This window comes from Phyllostomus discolor, chromosome 6, assembly GCF_004126475.2.
Source record: "Phyllostomus discolor isolate MPI-MPIP mPhyDis1 chromosome 6, mPhyDis1.pri.v3, whole genome shotgun sequence".
Classification (NCBI taxonomy): Eukaryota; Metazoa; Chordata; class Mammalia; order Chiroptera; family Phyllostomidae; genus Phyllostomus; species Phyllostomus discolor.
Genome location: NC_040908.2, coordinates 26,347,810 through 26,364,255, shown reverse-complemented (window position 1 = coordinate 26,364,255; position 16,446 = coordinate 26,347,810). Strand labels below are relative to the sequence as shown.

At 37.4% G+C, this 16,446-nt stretch overlaps 1 protein-coding gene across 5 annotated transcripts in view; it reads left to right on the top strand.

The window, feature by feature from the left end:
• The window catches only part of THADA (THADA armadillo repeat containing), a 287,667-nt gene that overhangs the window by 71,235 nt on the left and 199,986 nt on the right, over window positions 1–16,446 (top strand). For all 5 annotated transcript variants that reach the window (XM_028514640.2, XM_036027907.1, XM_036027906.1 and 2 more), the window contains 2 exons: window positions 1,140–1,253; window positions 6,010–6,132. In XM_028514640.2, coding sequence (XP_028370441.1) covers window positions 1,140–1,253; window positions 6,010–6,132 — 237 coding nt within the window. The remainder of the gene's footprint in view (window positions 1–1,139; window positions 1,254–6,009; window positions 6,133–16,446) is intronic.

Sequence of the window (16,446 nt, the reverse complement as noted above, 5' to 3'; positions counted from 1 at the left end):
ACCTATTTTGCATGTATATCTTTTATTTCAAGTGTTTTATGGATTATAAGTGCTCAGAAAAAAAAGAAACTGAGTCACTTGAAACTTTTCACTCATGGGAGCCAGTAGCTGCACACTTAAAGACATACCACTGTTCCTCACAGCCCTACAGAACCACTAATCTATTTTCTGTCTCCTCAGGTATGCCTGTTCTGGGCATTTCTTGTAAATGGAATCATATGTGACCTTGTGTGTCTGTCTTCTTTCACTTAGCATAATGTTTTCTTCAAAAAGTTTTTAGTTATTGATTTTTTTAGAGAGAGAGAAGAAAGAGAGAAACAATTGATTTGTTGTTCCAATTAGCTATGTGTTCTTTGGTGGATTCTTCTATGTGCCCGACCAAGGATTGAACCCGCAACCTTGGCATGTAGGGAAGATTCTCCAACCATCTTGGTTACCCAGCCAGGGCCTCACTTAGCATGTTTCCAAGTTGTAGCATGTGTCAGTACTTCATTCCTTTTTGTTGCCTCAAATGGTTTGATGTCCTTTTTTTATGTTCATTGAACATTGGCAAAATGTTAGGCACAGAGTAAAGAAGCAGCTCTTGAAAATTCAAATACAGGATCCCTTTTCAAGTTTGTAGTATTTTCCTTTGTCCCACAGAGTTTCCAGTGCTACATTTGATAGTCCTCCAGATAGAAACTCTTTTGTGAAGAGTTAAATAATTGATCGATCTGCAGGGAGTCTCCAAATTCTTAAATTTAACACTGAGGTGTTTTTGTTGTTGTTTTTTAAGTAAGGAGTATTTTCTTGTTGGGTAAATTTGTTACTAGAACTGACTTGCTTAGTTTACTTGAGACCTGCCACCTAATTACAATCATAGAAGAGTTGTCGACAAGAGCCATTCTCCACCTTTTAGAATTACGTAATTAACAAGCAAACTAGAAGTGACCTTAAAGATTCCATGATACCACGTTTACCTAATTTTACAGGTGAAGACTCTGGGGAATGACGAGATTAAACTACTTGCTCAAGGGCACGTGGTGTAATGGACTTGCAGGATACCACACGTTTCTATGAAAGGGATTTTGCGTTTTGAGGTTGATTCTGGGAAGCAGCAGGATAAGAGCCCTGTTAATTTTTGCTTTGTTTTTCCATAGGCACTGTTGGCAACTGAACCCAAGAAAGGCAGAATGGATTTGTTGAAAATAACAATGAAAGAGTTAATCTCTTTGGCTGTGCCTACTGATGACTCACTGAGTACAGTCCCCCAGGTAATAACAGACATTACACAAACACTGCTAGGAAGGCAGTGGTTTTAAGTCTTTGCTGTACTTAAAAAGAAGAAAACAAAAAACTACCCACTAAAGATATAGAACTCTTGAAGACAGTACAGACATTTGAAAAGCATTCAGGTTTTGTTTTGTTTGGTTTGGTTTCATTTTGGTCTTTCCTGTCCACAAAAGAAACTGTTGCTTTAATTGATATATATTTACCAAAATGAACTACGTACTTTTAAACTCTGGTGAAAACATCCAATTTGGTAGATATTTTGTAATACTATTGCATTTCAAAATTTAAAAATGAATGTGCTACCACTTTAAAATTATGTTTGGGCTTCTTCAAGTTGATCTACATTTTGTAATTGAGCAGTTGAATCTTTCCCTAAAATGTAGTGTCTGACTTTTGGTATATCCAGATTGTAGTTTTAGTGAGTACTTAGTCCCTGTTAGTCACTGCTAACGTTGGGTTAAGTACGAGTGTGTCTGAGAGTATGAAGTTGGGTCAAGTGCCCCTCACAGCTCTGCTCCGCTCCACTGTGCTCCGCTCCACTCCAGCCCACCCACCATAGTAAATGCCTGTCGGATACGTCTTTCCTGGGCTTGCTGGGCAAATGCTTCGTGGTATGACATTCCTACTCACCTGTGGGAGGCCTGTGCTATGTCAGGGGACAGATTGAAAGCTGAAATGTACAATAAGTACATATGGTTTTATTAATCACCTTTCAGAAATGATCATTTTAAGATATTTTCCAATAAAATGTAAAAAATGTAACTACTTCTATTTTCCTAAACTATCATTTTTAAAAAGTACTATTTTTTGTATAAGAACTTCTAAAAATAATAGAGTTTGGTTTTAAAGAGTAGTGAATAATTATTGCCCTACTCTGCTTCAAGATCATTAATGGCATTTTCATGATCATATTTATTAAATTAGTAAAATATTTAAATTTGTCTCTGACCAGTCTCTAGGTATTAGTTGATGATTTGCTTTCCTTTTCCCCTACCATAGTTTATTTCTTTATTACTTTTATTATGTATCTGTAAAGTATTTCAGCATATAAAGGAGTCCAGTGAGCCCTGACTGGAGTGGCTCAGTTGATTGGCTGTCACACTGCAAAAGAGAGGGTCCCTGGTCGTATTCCCTGTCGGGGCACGTGCCGGGGTCGCAGGTTTAGTCCCTGGTTGGGACTCGAGCAAGACGCAGCCAGTCGAGGTCTCTCTCACACATCAGTGTTTCTCTCCCTCTCTTCCACCCTCCCTTCCCATGTCTGTAAAATATAAATAAATAAAATCTTTAGGAAAAAAAATAAAGTCCAGTGAATAATGAACATTCATGAAACCAATTCCAAGTTTAAAAAATAAAACATTGCAGATACAGTTGTATACATTGTGGATTCTTCCCCATCCCATTCTCCTTCTTCCTCGGCTGTAATCACTAATTAAAGTCCTTCTTATACATTTTTCATTTTTTATGACCTTTTTTTACATGAATGGTATCATCTATACATTCTTTTATAGTTTGTTTTTTAAATCAACATTATTTTTTAAGATTAGTAAGAGCCAAATTTTTTTATTTTTGATTTTTATTGTATTTTTTCCATTATTATTTAACCCCCTTACACCCCCCCTCCCTCCTGCAGCCACCACACTGTTGTCATGTCTATGAGCCCTGTTTCCAAGTTTATTTTAATTTCCAAACAGTGTTTCCTCTTACACAGCCTTGCCTTTCTGCTCGGTGTGACATGGTGACCTTTTATAATACAACTAATAACTTGTCTGTAAATTCGCTTGAATTTTCTTTGTAGATAATTATGTCCTCAATAAATACTACTAAATTTGTTTTGCCTTTCTAATTCTTAATCTTTAAAACATTTTCGTTATCTCATTATTCTACCTGGAAATTGTAATACAGTTTTGTATAGAAATAGCAGGCATCTTTATGTTGTTCCTGATATTTGCTGGATTTTAATCTGTCTTGTATCTCATTAAATAGGTTGAATTTTATTGAATGCTTTCAAGCATCTTTTGAGAGAAATCTTTTCTTGTAGAATTGAAAATGTCATGAGTTATATCGACTTTAATATGATGTAATTTTGGCATACAGAGAGTGAGCCTCCAATTTTGATATGGTGAATTTTTTTACGTGTTGCTAGATTCACTTAAAATATTTTCTAAAAAATATTTTTGCATATTTTCACTGTATCCATAAGTGAGATTGGAATGTGGTTTCCTTTTTTTGATGCTATACTTCTCCTTATTTTTATGTAAAAGTTTTTTGAAATACACATGCAAAGACATGTACAAATCGTATGTGCACCTCAGTGAAGCTTTGCGGAGTGCACACGCTGGGGCAGCCCGCGGGAAGCAGAGCACTCGAGCCTCCGCCGGCCCCTCCTGCTCCTTTCCCGTCACCACCTGTTCCCGGGGGGAGCCACTGGCCTAACTTCAGTGCTCGTTTTACCTGCTTTTTGGAATTTTCTGTCAATGGAACTGTACATTATGTACTTTTTTGATAAGGTATCTTTTGACCCACATTGTGTTTATAATATCCACCCATGCTGTAATTTTTTTCATTTTCATTACTATTTAATATTATAAAATTTATCCATTCTTCTATTAGAAAGCACTTGGGTAGGGGTTTTTTGAGGGTGGAAATTGCTAAGAATAGTACTTTTAAGAACATTCTTGTGCTTGCCTAATGGTGAATGATACACATACATCTCTTTTGAGCAGATGTCTAGGAGCGGTTATTGGGTGTGTGTGTGTTCTGCTCTCACAGTTACTACCATTTTCCCAAAGTCGTCGTCCTAGACTGATAAAATAAGCTTGAGAGTCTTCTTTGACAGTTTATATGTGATTAAGATGATCTATTCTCTGAATATTGGGTAGAATTCCTCCATAAAATGACATGAGTATTTCTTTTTTTCATTGTCATGGTTATTTTGTTGTGGTTTTTTCCCCTTTTTGGTCTGTGGGTAGTATTTTTAACTATTGATTTTCTGTATATGATGGAAATATCTATCTAGCTTTTCAATTTCTCCTTGAATTTGTTTTGATAAACCCTTTTTTCTAGGAAATTGTTCACTTTGCTTTAATTTTCCAATTGATTAAGGCAGTATTATTCATAGTATTACTTTTGCTTTATTCTCTGATGTATCCATAATCGTGTCCTGTTTGGTGTTTATGATATTATTTCATTTTCTCCTTGGTTTGTCTTGTCAGAGGTTTGCTTGTATTAGAAACAATCAGCTTTTGGTTTTGTTAGTGCTCTTAGTTGAATCATTGCTGTTTTCAAATTTTCTGCTCTCCTTGATTTTCTTCCTCTGTTTTGAGTTTAGTATTCTATTTCTTTTGTCTTAATCAGACACTTAGCACATTATTTTTTTAAAATCATTTTTAAAAGATTTTATTTGTTTACTTTTAGAGAGGGAGGGGAGGGAGGGAGAGAGAGAGAGAGAAACAAACATCTATGTGCAGTTGCTGGGGGCTGTGGCCTGCAACCCAGGTATGTGGCCTGACTGGAAATCGAACCTGCGATGCTTTGGTTCACAGCCCGTGCACAATCCACTGAGCTACGCCAGCCAGGGCGCACATTCATTTTTAGTCTTTTTAAATACAAGCATTTATTAAATTTTTTCAGTTTTACTTACACCACTACAACTGTTGATGGTATAGCATCTTACACCACAGCTGTTGATGGTGTAGCATCTTAATTTTTATCTAGCTATAAATATTAAAATTTTCCTTCTTTGACCAGTGTTTTAAGATGTCAGTTTTGAAAGTATTTTAAGAAAATTGATTTCCAACTCTTTTCCACTGTGATTAGAGCATAAGCTGTAAGATGTTAATTATTTGGTATAATTTGAGACTTTATTTGTGGCTAGGCTTGAGGTCATTTTAAAAAAAATGAACGTTCGCCCAGATAGGTGGGTGTAGTTGGTTGGGTGTTGTCCCACAAAGAAAAAGGTTGCCAGTTCAATTCCCGGTCAGGGCACATGCCTAGCTTGTCCCTGGTTGGGGCACGTGCTAGAGGCAGCTGGTCGATGTTTCTCTCAAATATTGATGTCTCTGTCCCTCTTTCCCTCCCTCCCTTCCTCTCTCTAAAAATTAATTAATTAAAAGTGAATGTTTCATGAAAAGAGTGCATTATCTCTCTTAGGTGCAAGATTCTACATATCTGTTAGATCAAGCTTCTTTTTTATTACATTGTACAAATATGCTAACTTTTTAAAAATTGACTTATCAGTTATTAGGTATGTTTAATTAAAACCTGCTGTATTTTGCCATGTATAATGCACACTTTTTGCCCAAATTTTTGAGGGAAAAACAGGGGTGCACATTGTACGTGGGTAGTACTAATTCTGTATGTATATAAATATTTTTAATTATTTTATTTATGCTTATATATTAAAAGTATAGCTCTAGAAAGCAGTGACAATGTCCATATGCCAAATAATACCCTGGAATATGGAGATCACTTTTGCTTCAAAATACAAATAAGTAAAAAATTGAATTAAATAATTAAAGTGAAAAATGTTTTGTCCTGAAAACTCAGGCCCAAAACGTGGATGTGCATTATACACAAGATCACGTTATACATGGCAAAACACAGTGTTTCATTTGTCTGTTTCTTCTCGTAATTTGATAATGTTTTTTGTTTTGTTATGAGGCTGTGCTTTAGGTGTGTACTTATTTAGAATTGACATCCATCTTTAACCCACAACTAATTTTGAACTTTTTATTCTAGGTTCATGCTTTAAATATCCTCAGAGCCTTATTTAGAGACACGCGTCTGGGAGAAAATATTCTTCCTTACGTTGCTGATGGAGCTAAGGCTGCAATTCTGGGCTTTACATCACCAGTCTGGGCAGTAAGTGCTTTTGCCATTTACTTTCTTTGATTTAATTTTCCTTCTGCATAGTTTTTAATAAACTAACCTTTCACTGAAAGATAAAAAATGTATAGCATGTTAGCACGGAGTTTCTTTAAAAAGAATGTTGGATCGTGCAACATTTTCACTCTTGGTATTTTATGATTGTGTTCTAGCTCTTTATTGGCTTATTAACTGTAACTGTTTTCTTACTTTAGTGATTTATTTAGAGTTTATACTCTATACCTTGAACCTCACAGTCTACCCCTCAAGTGATACTTACCACTTCATCTAAAGTGGGAAAACCTAGCAATAGGTACTTGCATTTTTCTCCTCCCAATCTTTATGATATTAAACATTTTGCTTTTATGTATGTTGTAGACCCATACTCTATTGTTATTATTTCTATTTGAACTGTCAGTTATCTTTTTTTAAAATTTACCATTTTAACGATTTTTAAGTGTGCAGTTCAATGGCATGAAGCATTCATACTCACAGTGTTGTGCAGGCATCACCACTGTCTATTTGGAGAACTTTTTCATCATCCCCAACCAAAGCTTTGTACTCGTTGAACAGTAACTTCCCATCTCTCCCTTCCCCTAACACCTGGTAACCAGCGTTCTGTTCTGTCTCCATGAATTCGCCTATTCTAGGTAGCTCATATAAATGGAATCATACAGTATTTGTCCTTTTGTGTTTGGATTATTTCACTTAGCACATGTTTTTAAGGTTCAGCCATATTGTAACATGTATCATTATTTCATTTCCTTTTAAGGCTATCTGATATTTCATTGTATGTATACATAACATTTTGCTTATTCATTCATCTCTTGGTGGACATTTAGATTGTGTTTTTGGCTATTGTGAATAATGCTTCAGTGAACTTTGGTTTACAAATATCTGTTGGAGTCCCTGCTTTCAGTTCTTTTACGTGTATCATGGCAATTCTGTACTTAACTTTTTAAGGAATGTTTAACTGTATTGCACAGTGGCGGCACCATTTTATACTCCCATTGGCAATACACAGAAATTCCATTTTTTGAACATTCTTGCCAACACTTGTTATTTTCCGTTTTTATTATAATAATCATCCTAATGGGTGTGAAGTTGTAACTTATTCTGGTTTTGATTTGCATTTCCCTGATGATTAGTAATGTTGAGCTGAAAGCAAAATGGCTCTTGGTATCTTAATATGTCTTTCTTTTGGATGCTGTGGGCTCCAGCCATCAATGAGTTGAATGATTGCTATAAATATACCCCACTGAAAGGTAAAGAAACAAAGCATTAAAATGGGTGAGGTTAAATACTGAGTCACTTTTTTATGTTTTTACAATATGATCACTGTCTAGAAACTTTTTGATTCAGAACTCTAAAGATAGTGGGCAATACCCAGTATATCTATTGGATTTAAGAAAATAAACTTATATGTGTTTTTTCATGATTCCTGGGAGAAACACCATGATATTATCGTTATCCTATACCATTACGCTTTCTAAAGTAAAGGAGACAAACCTATGGTTTGTAGGTGTTTGACATGTGGCTTTAAAAAAAAAGACTGGCAAGGGTAGAGAAGAAAAGAAGCTAGACCTTAATACATTATTTGCAGAATGAAGAATTTTCTAGAAATGCAAACTTTCCAATTAGCTACACAAATCGTTTCATAAGTATATGATAAGTCTCTAATTGAAAGTCAGTGTACTGCAGTGTAGCTAAAGGCACAGACACCTGGTGTAAAGCGGAATCCTCAAGGCTGCCACCTCTTGCCTGGAAAGTCGTGCATGTTCCTGTAAGACGGCCGTCTGAAATTCTGTCTGGGAGCATTGCCTAACTGCGACTGAGGACACAGTGTCTACCTTATGCATTTACAGGAAGTGGAGCAATACCTGTGTACTGTCCGCTGAGTCACAGCAGCAGGAATGTGGCTTGACCATCAGGAACCATAGAGATCATGAGACTGATTGCCAGAAACATTGTTTTTTTTTCAAGTCATTTGTTTCGGATGAACAAAGAAATGTTCTCTGTGAAAGGGTTTTCAGTGAGTGAAACCTGGTAACTTTTCCAACTTTTTAGCAAAACTAAAAATATCAAAAGAATGTTTCATTTATTTAAAAAGTCTTTTTTGAGACTTTTTAAGAAGTAACACATGTGTACTTCGCATGGAATGTTTTCTAGGACAGACCACATGTTAGAACACAAACAAGTCTCAATAAATTTAAGAAGATTGAAATGACATCAAACATCTTCTCTGACCACAAATGCTATGAAACCAGAAATCAACCACAAGGAGAACACTGAAAAACACACAAAGACATGGAAGCTAAACAACATGTTATTAAATAGTAAATGGGTCAACAATGAGATCAAGGAAGAAATCACACGATACCTTGAAACAAATGAAAATGAAGACAACAATCCAAAATCTGTGGAACACTGGGAAGGCAACCCTAAGAGGGAAATTCATAGCACTACAGCCTATCTCAACAAACAAGAAAAAGGCCAAATAAACAATCTAACTTCATACTTAAAAGAACTTGAAATAGAACAACAAACAAAGCCCAAAGTAAGTAGAAGGAAAGAAATAATAAAGATCAGCGTAGAAATAAATGAAATAGTCTAAAAAAGTGATACAAAAGATCAGTGAATCCAAGAGCTGGTTCTTTGAAAAGATAAACAAGATTGGCAACCCTTTAACCAGACTCATTAAGAAAAAAAGAGGAAGGACCCAAATAAATAAAATCAGAAAAGAAAGAGAAAAAATAACAACTAACACCAAAGAAATACAAAGGATTGTAAGAAAATTTTATGAACAGCTATATGCCAAGCTGGACAACCTAGGTGAAATGGATACATTCCTAGAAACATGCAGTCTTCTAAAACTAAATCAGGAAGAATCAGAGAACCTGAATAAACAGGTTATATCTAGAGAAATTGTAACAGTAATTAAAAAAAAAACAACGCCCAACAAACAAAAGCCCCAGGCCAGAAGGCTTTATAGGTGAATTTTACCAAGCATTTCAAGAAGAACTAACACCTCTCCTTCTCAAATTATTTCATAAAATTCAAGAGAAAAGACGGCTCCCAAACTCATTCTATGAGGCCAGCATTATCCTAATTCCAAAACCAGATAAAGACACTACAAAGAAAGAAAATTATAGGCCAATATCCCTGATGAACACAGACACTAAAATCCTCAACAGAATATTAGTAAAACAAATATAGCAATGCATCAAAAAGATCATACACCTAATCAAGTGTGATTTGTTCCAGGAATGCAAGGTTGGTAAAACATTCACAATTCAATAAATGTGATTTACCACATAAATGAAATGAAAGATGAAAACTACATGATCAGCAATAGATGCAGAAAAAGCATTAGATAAAATCCAGCACCCATTTATGGTAAAAACTCAGCAAAGTGAGATTAGATGGAACATACCTAAACATAATAAAAGCCATATATGACAAACTCACTGCCAGCATCATACTCAATATGCAGAACCCACAAGTGCTCCCCTTAAGATCAGGAACAAGACTGGGATGTCCTCTTTGATCTCTCTTATTCAACACAGTCCTGGAAGTCCTAGCCACAGCGGTCAGACAAGAAGAAATAAAAGGCATCCAAATTGGAAAGGAAGAAGTAAAACTGCCATTATTTGCAGATGGCATGATATTGTACATAGAGAACCCCAAAGATTCCACCAAGAAACCACTAGAACTGGTAAATGAAGCCAGCAATGTAGCAGTATACAAAATTAATATCCAGAAATCAGTTGCATTTTTATATGCCAATAACGAACTAACAGAAAGGGAAATCAAGAAAACAATCCCATTCACAATTGCTACAAAAAGAATAATATAGCTAGGAATAAGCCTAACCAAAGATGTAAAAGACCTGTACTCAGAAAATTATAAGACACTGAAGAAAGAAATAGAAGATACAAATAAGTGGAAGCACATACTGTATCCATGGGTAGGGAGAATTAACATCATTAAAATGTCCATACTACCCAGAGTAATCTACAGATTCAATGCAATCCCTATCAAGATTCCAATGACCTGTTTCACAGAACTAGAACAAATATTTCAAATATGAACATGGAACCACAAAAGGCCCCACAAATTAACAGCGATCCTGAAAAGGAAGAACAAAGTTGGAGAAACTATGCTAACTACTATCATCAAACTATACTATAAGGCCATAATAATCAAAACAGCCTCATATTGGCATAAAAACAGACACATAGATCAATGGACAGAATAGAGAGCCCAGAAATAAACCCACCCCTTTATAGTCCATTAATATTTGACCAAGGAAGCAAGTATATACAGTGGGCTAAAGATAATTTATTCAATACATGATGTTGGGAAATTTGGACAGATACAAGCAGAAAAATGAAACTAGACAACTTTCTCACACCTTACACAAGAATAAATTTAAAATGGATCAAAGACTTAAATGTTAAACCCGAAACATGAAAATCATAGAAGAAAACAAATAGGCAGCAAAATCTCAGACATTGCTTATAGGAATATTTTATCGGATACATCTCCCTGGGTAAGGGAAACAAAAGAAAAAATAAACAACTAGGACTACATCGAACTAAAAGCTTTTGCACACCAAAGGAAATCATCAACAAAATAAAAAGACAACCCACAGAACGAGAGTTCAGATGTAACTTACTGATACATCTAATAAGGGGTTAATACCCAAAATTTATACAGTACTTAAAACTCAACACCAAAAAAAAAACAACCCAATTAAAAAATGGGCAAAGGACATGAATAGTCACTTCTCTGAAGAGGACATACACATGGCCAATAGACATATGAAAAGGTGCTCAACACCACTGTCATCAGAGAAATGCAAATTAAAACCACAATGAGATATCATCTCATACCTGTCAGAATGGCCATCATCAATAAATCAGCAAACAACAATTGCTGACGAGGATGTGGAGAAAGGGGAACCCTTTTGCACTGTTGGTGGGAATGCAGACTGGTGCAGCCACTGTGGAAAGCAGTATGGAGATACCTCAAAAAATTAAAAATGGTTCTGCCTTTCCACCCAGTGATCCCATTTCTGTGACTATATCTGAAGGAACCCAAAACACTAATTTGAAAGAACATAACCACCCCTGTGTTACAGTCGCCAAGATATGGAAGCAGCCCAAGTGTCGATCAGTATATGAGTGGATGAAAGAACTATGGGACATTTACACAATGGGATACTACTTGGCCACAAAAAAAGAAAATGGTACCCTTTGCGACAGTATGGGTGGACCTGAAGAATATTATGCTAAGTGAAATGGGCCAGTCAGAGAAAGACAAATACTGTAAGATTTCACTCATATGTGGAATCTGTTGAACAAACTGAACTAACAAGGAAAATGGCGACAGACTCATAGATGGAGAGCAGGATGACAGCTGGTGGGGGGTTGGTTTGGGTAGAGGAATTCAGCAAAAAGGAAAAAGGACTCATGAATATGGACAGCAGTGTGGTGATTGCTGGGGGGAGGTGGGTATAACAGGATTAAAATAAAGATTAAATTTGTAAATAGTAACATGTGCACTACAGAAATTTTGAAAATAAAGGAAAGCATAAAGAAGTAAAAGTCACCTTTTAACTATCATACAGATATAATTAGCATTCTGATGCATTTTCTTTCTCTTTTATGTGGGTTTTACATGTGTGTAGTACCATACGCACATGTGCAACCACAAAAGACTGCATGAATATATCTATGACTGCTCATTTACAGTTTTATTTTGGGAGAATCTTCCTTTTTAACACTGATTATAAAGGAATTTTGTTGTTTCTACTCATTTTGTTTGTTTTACTAGAGAAAATAAGCACCATAGCTGTAATGACCCATATATTTAATATATCCATATATTGATTTAATAAATTGTTTCCTTCTTCATAAAAACCTAACAAAATTGTAAATTAACATAATCAGTGAATGTGAAGAAGTCTTCATTTTACAAAACAATTTACCACTGGATTGATTCTCTGTTGAAGTCATTTAAAGTGATTTTTTAATGTGTGTGAAATATTGGTTTGATTTACAGAAATCTGATTTGTACACATTTTCTCAGGAATATATCTTATGCTTAGTGGTGACTACATCTGTACTTCTAACAATTACTTTTTTCTAATAAGTTAGGAAAAAACACAAGTAAAATAAACTTAATTTTAATTTTTCAATAAAGGAACATTTCCAGGAAGCATTTATGTATATTTTTAATTTGTTTTTACAGATTCCTCAGTCTTTCGTATTGAGACCACATAAATCTCTTGGTCTTGACCACCTACTCACCATTTTTAAAATAGAGGGGAAATGTATTGTTGTAAACATATCAGGCATCAGGCACACCGGTGGTGTTGCAGCTGATATATTAAGCACTAGAAAGAGATAAATACGACATAACCATAATAATGGCTACCTTATTGAGTATTTCCCATGCACCTGGCATCATTTACACTGATGATCTCAGTTAATGCTCAGGACAACCCTGCGAGGTGGATTCTAATGTATAACTCATTTTACAGATAAGGAAGACAAGGCTCAGAGAGGTGAAACCACTTTGTCAAAGGGCACACAGCTGTCATCTGCCTGACTCACGAATTGGTGCTGCTACAGGGCAAAGTTGTAGGTGTTATACAACTTTGAGGTGAATTTTACTTATCTTGTAGGTTTTTTGGGCCTATTCCTTCGAGAGCTAGAGATACAATCTAGCTGCTAGGGTTTTATTGAGTGGTACAAACCTGAAGCAGCAAGAATGAAGGAAAAAGGAACTGAGGCAAGTAAAGAAGAATGACACTACCACGAAGGTCTGAACCTTGCCGGGAAACTGAGCTGGCTGCATAGTCACGTGATGTATCTTCTAGGCAGGCCAGGTGAAACTCAGCCACCTGGTAGAACAGTCCCATCTCCTGTCTTTTATTGGTCAAAGTTCACCCCTCGGAGCATTAATCCACCTCGGGCAGGTATTGGCACAACTCTTGGTCAGCTGCTAGAGAAGCCAGATCTCATTCCCTGTGATGCAGCATCGCATCCGAGTCTGGGCGTGGCTGGGCGGCCGCAGCCTGCGTGGGTGCAGTTGGGCTGTTCCTGCACAGAGTAGGGGAGTAATGGGATCTGGCCGATGTGGGTAAAAGTAGAGACTCGCTTCTAAGGTGGCGAGAGGGAAGGAGGAGGAACAATCAGGAAGCTATTGTAATAGTTCTACCAAGAGATGATGGCAGCCCAGAATAGAGAAATATTAGTCAGGGTGGTGACAACCAATAATCTTTGACACATATTTTGGAAATGACGCTAGTTTAGTTAAAAATTTAGGCTACAGAAGGTAATTCATAGCTGCGCATATATGGAAACAGGTTTTTTTGGGCAGCGTCTGGAAACAGACATTTCTGGGCATTCCTTCTCTTGTGTTCAGTGACTGTGAAACACCTCAGCTTCTTTCCCCGCATCCTCGGGGTAGGACAGGTAACTCATCTTTCCAGCTTGCCCAGAAACTCCCCTGAGCATGCCACTCCGGTGTCCTTCCAAGACTCACACCGGGTGTTTATTCCTATCTGGTGTATCTTTAGGTTGCTTCCCTCAGGCCAGTTCTGCCTCACAGTCTGCAGTGGGTTTCAGAGGAAAAAGGGCCTTGCAGACCTTCCCGGTAGCACTGCCACATGAACTCTGTGCCTCTGCTGGCACTAGCGTCTCCGGGCCCCGTGGTGGTTGTGAGGTTGCCACGAGGGTGCCAGGCTGAGGGCTGCGTGGTGCTGAAACCCAGCCGTGCTCCACATTTTAGGCTACATAGCTGGGCATGAAGCTTTGTCCACTCACAGGAAGAGAACTGTTTTCCTAATTCATGGACAGGGAAAAGTGGGCTAGTGAAAGTATGCGGTGTGTGAATAACCAAATCCATAGTGATTGCACATGGGAGGCTCTCCATTCACATCTTTAAATATTTTTCAAGGAAGCATTTATGTTATATAAGAAAAGCCATACACATATAAGACAGCGTATGGTCCATATGTGTGTATGTATACACACATACACACTTCTACATACATACACACACAGATTGTTTTGCGAAGCCTAATTTTTTTCAGTCACCTACCTCTTCTAGATCTTAAAAGTCTATATGGAACCTTTACCATGCTAGACAGGAGGATAAAAAGTGTATGTACTCAGTGAATACAAGAGGGAATTTTTGGTGGCAGTTGTCAATGTGTAGCTATCATTGGGTCTTGGTGGAAAAGGAGGTGAGAGAACAGGAAGGCTTTCTGGTGTTTTTCCATGTGGTAAGGATTGATTATTGCTAGAGTTATTTGGACTCAGAATAACCAAAACAGTCTTGGGAAAGAACAGAGTTGGAGGACTCACATGTCAAAAATTTTGAGACTTACGACAGAGCAACAGTAATTAGACAGCATGGTGGTGGCATAAGGATAGATGTGTATGTAAATCAAAGGGGTAGAATTGAGGGTCCATAAATAAAACCTAACATTTCATTAGCAAGGTGCCAAGGCATTTCAGTGGGAGAAGAAGAGCCTGTTCAGCCCCTGGTACTGGAGCATTTGGATATCCACATGCAAACGAATGAATTTGCTTCCCATCTTACGCCGTATTAAAAAATCAACTCAATGTGGATCAAAGTCCTAAATGTAAGAGCTAAGATGATGCAAACTTTAGAAGGAAACGGTAGGCATAAATCTCTGTGACTTTGGGGTAGGTGACAGTTACTCACATATGACACCTAAAGCATAAGCGGCAGAAGAAAAAAGATACATCAGACTTGCTCAGAATTTAAGTCATCTGTGTTTCAAAGGATATCATCAAGAAAATGAAAAGATAATGGACAGAATGAGGAAAATACTTACACATCATATAGCTGATAATCATGTATTTGATTAGTGTCCAGAATATATAAAGAACTCTTAGAACGCAATGATAAAAAGACAACCCAATTTAAAAAATGGACAAAGAATTTGAATATGTGTCTCCAAAAAAGATATACAAATAGTAAGCACAGGAAAAAATGCTTAATGTTATTACTCTTTCGGGAAGTGCAAATCAAAACCACAGCGTTATACCATGCTACACCCACCAGGATGGCTGTAATGACAAAGACGACAATGACAGGTTGTGGGGAAGATTTGGAGCCCTGTACAGTTAAAATGGCACTGCCACTTCGGCAGCTCCTCAGAAGGTTAACCCAGGTACCGTACGATCCAGTAGCGCCTCTTCTAGGTATGTGCCCAAGAGAAATGAAAACATGTTCACACAAAAACTTGTACATGAAAGTTTATGGCATCATTATCCATAATAGCCAAAAAGTGGAAATACCCCGAATGTCCATCAAGTGATGAGTAGGTTTTTAAAATGAATCCTTTGGAGGTTGCTATGGTGTGAACTCACTCTGCAAACTGGTACATTTGTGGAAATAATTCTCTACTGAGTAACAAGGTAATCAAATAGCTGATGATGAAGACCTTTTTTTTTAAAGTAGTTTTTCTGAAAGCCGTAACTAATTAATGGTAGAATATAACCATTATGCTATATATACTGGAATAGGTAATGGTGATCATTGGTTGCTAATGAGGGAACTTGGTAATGAAGGATCAGGCTGATACTGGAACTCACTGATCCGTGTTCACGTCACTAAATGACATTGTGTGGCTCCTGCCTCCAGCCCAATGACTCGAGCTGGAGGAGAGCGCCCTCCTTTTGGGGGAGCCCCCTCCTTTTGGGGAAGCCCATTCACTTTGGGAAGTGGTCCTCCGCAGTGCTGCTGAAGGTGCGCCTCCGCCGCCCTCGTCTTGTCTCCAGGCACTCCTCTTTTAACACTGCTGCTTCTGGGGGCCTTTGTTGGAAAGCTTGGTTTCAGGCAAGATGCAGTTTGCATTTCTACTTTCCTTCGTATGTTTTCGGGTGATTCTTGAGAGGAGACAGGGTCCTAGATGACCAGTTCATCTTAAACCTAGGAGTCTTGGGGAACTAAATCAGGAGACCAAGTAAGAGGTAAGACCTGAGCCAGGGCAGAGGCAGCGTTGACAGAGTGGCAGGACAAATTGATTTGTTGTTTGGGAATATCGGGCAGGACGCATAGTAGGGACTTTATTAATGTGTGTTGATTGTTGAATGGACTCAGTGAATTCACCCAGTTTTAGGGTTTCAGTATAATTTCGGTATAAATTGTGCCACTGCATGTGTAGCCCACTTCTGGAGTTACCAGGCACGGACTGAGTCAGGCCCGGGCTTCTGGAGGAGAGGTTGCAAACTGGTGGCCGAGAGGTCAGATCCAGCCTGCAACTGT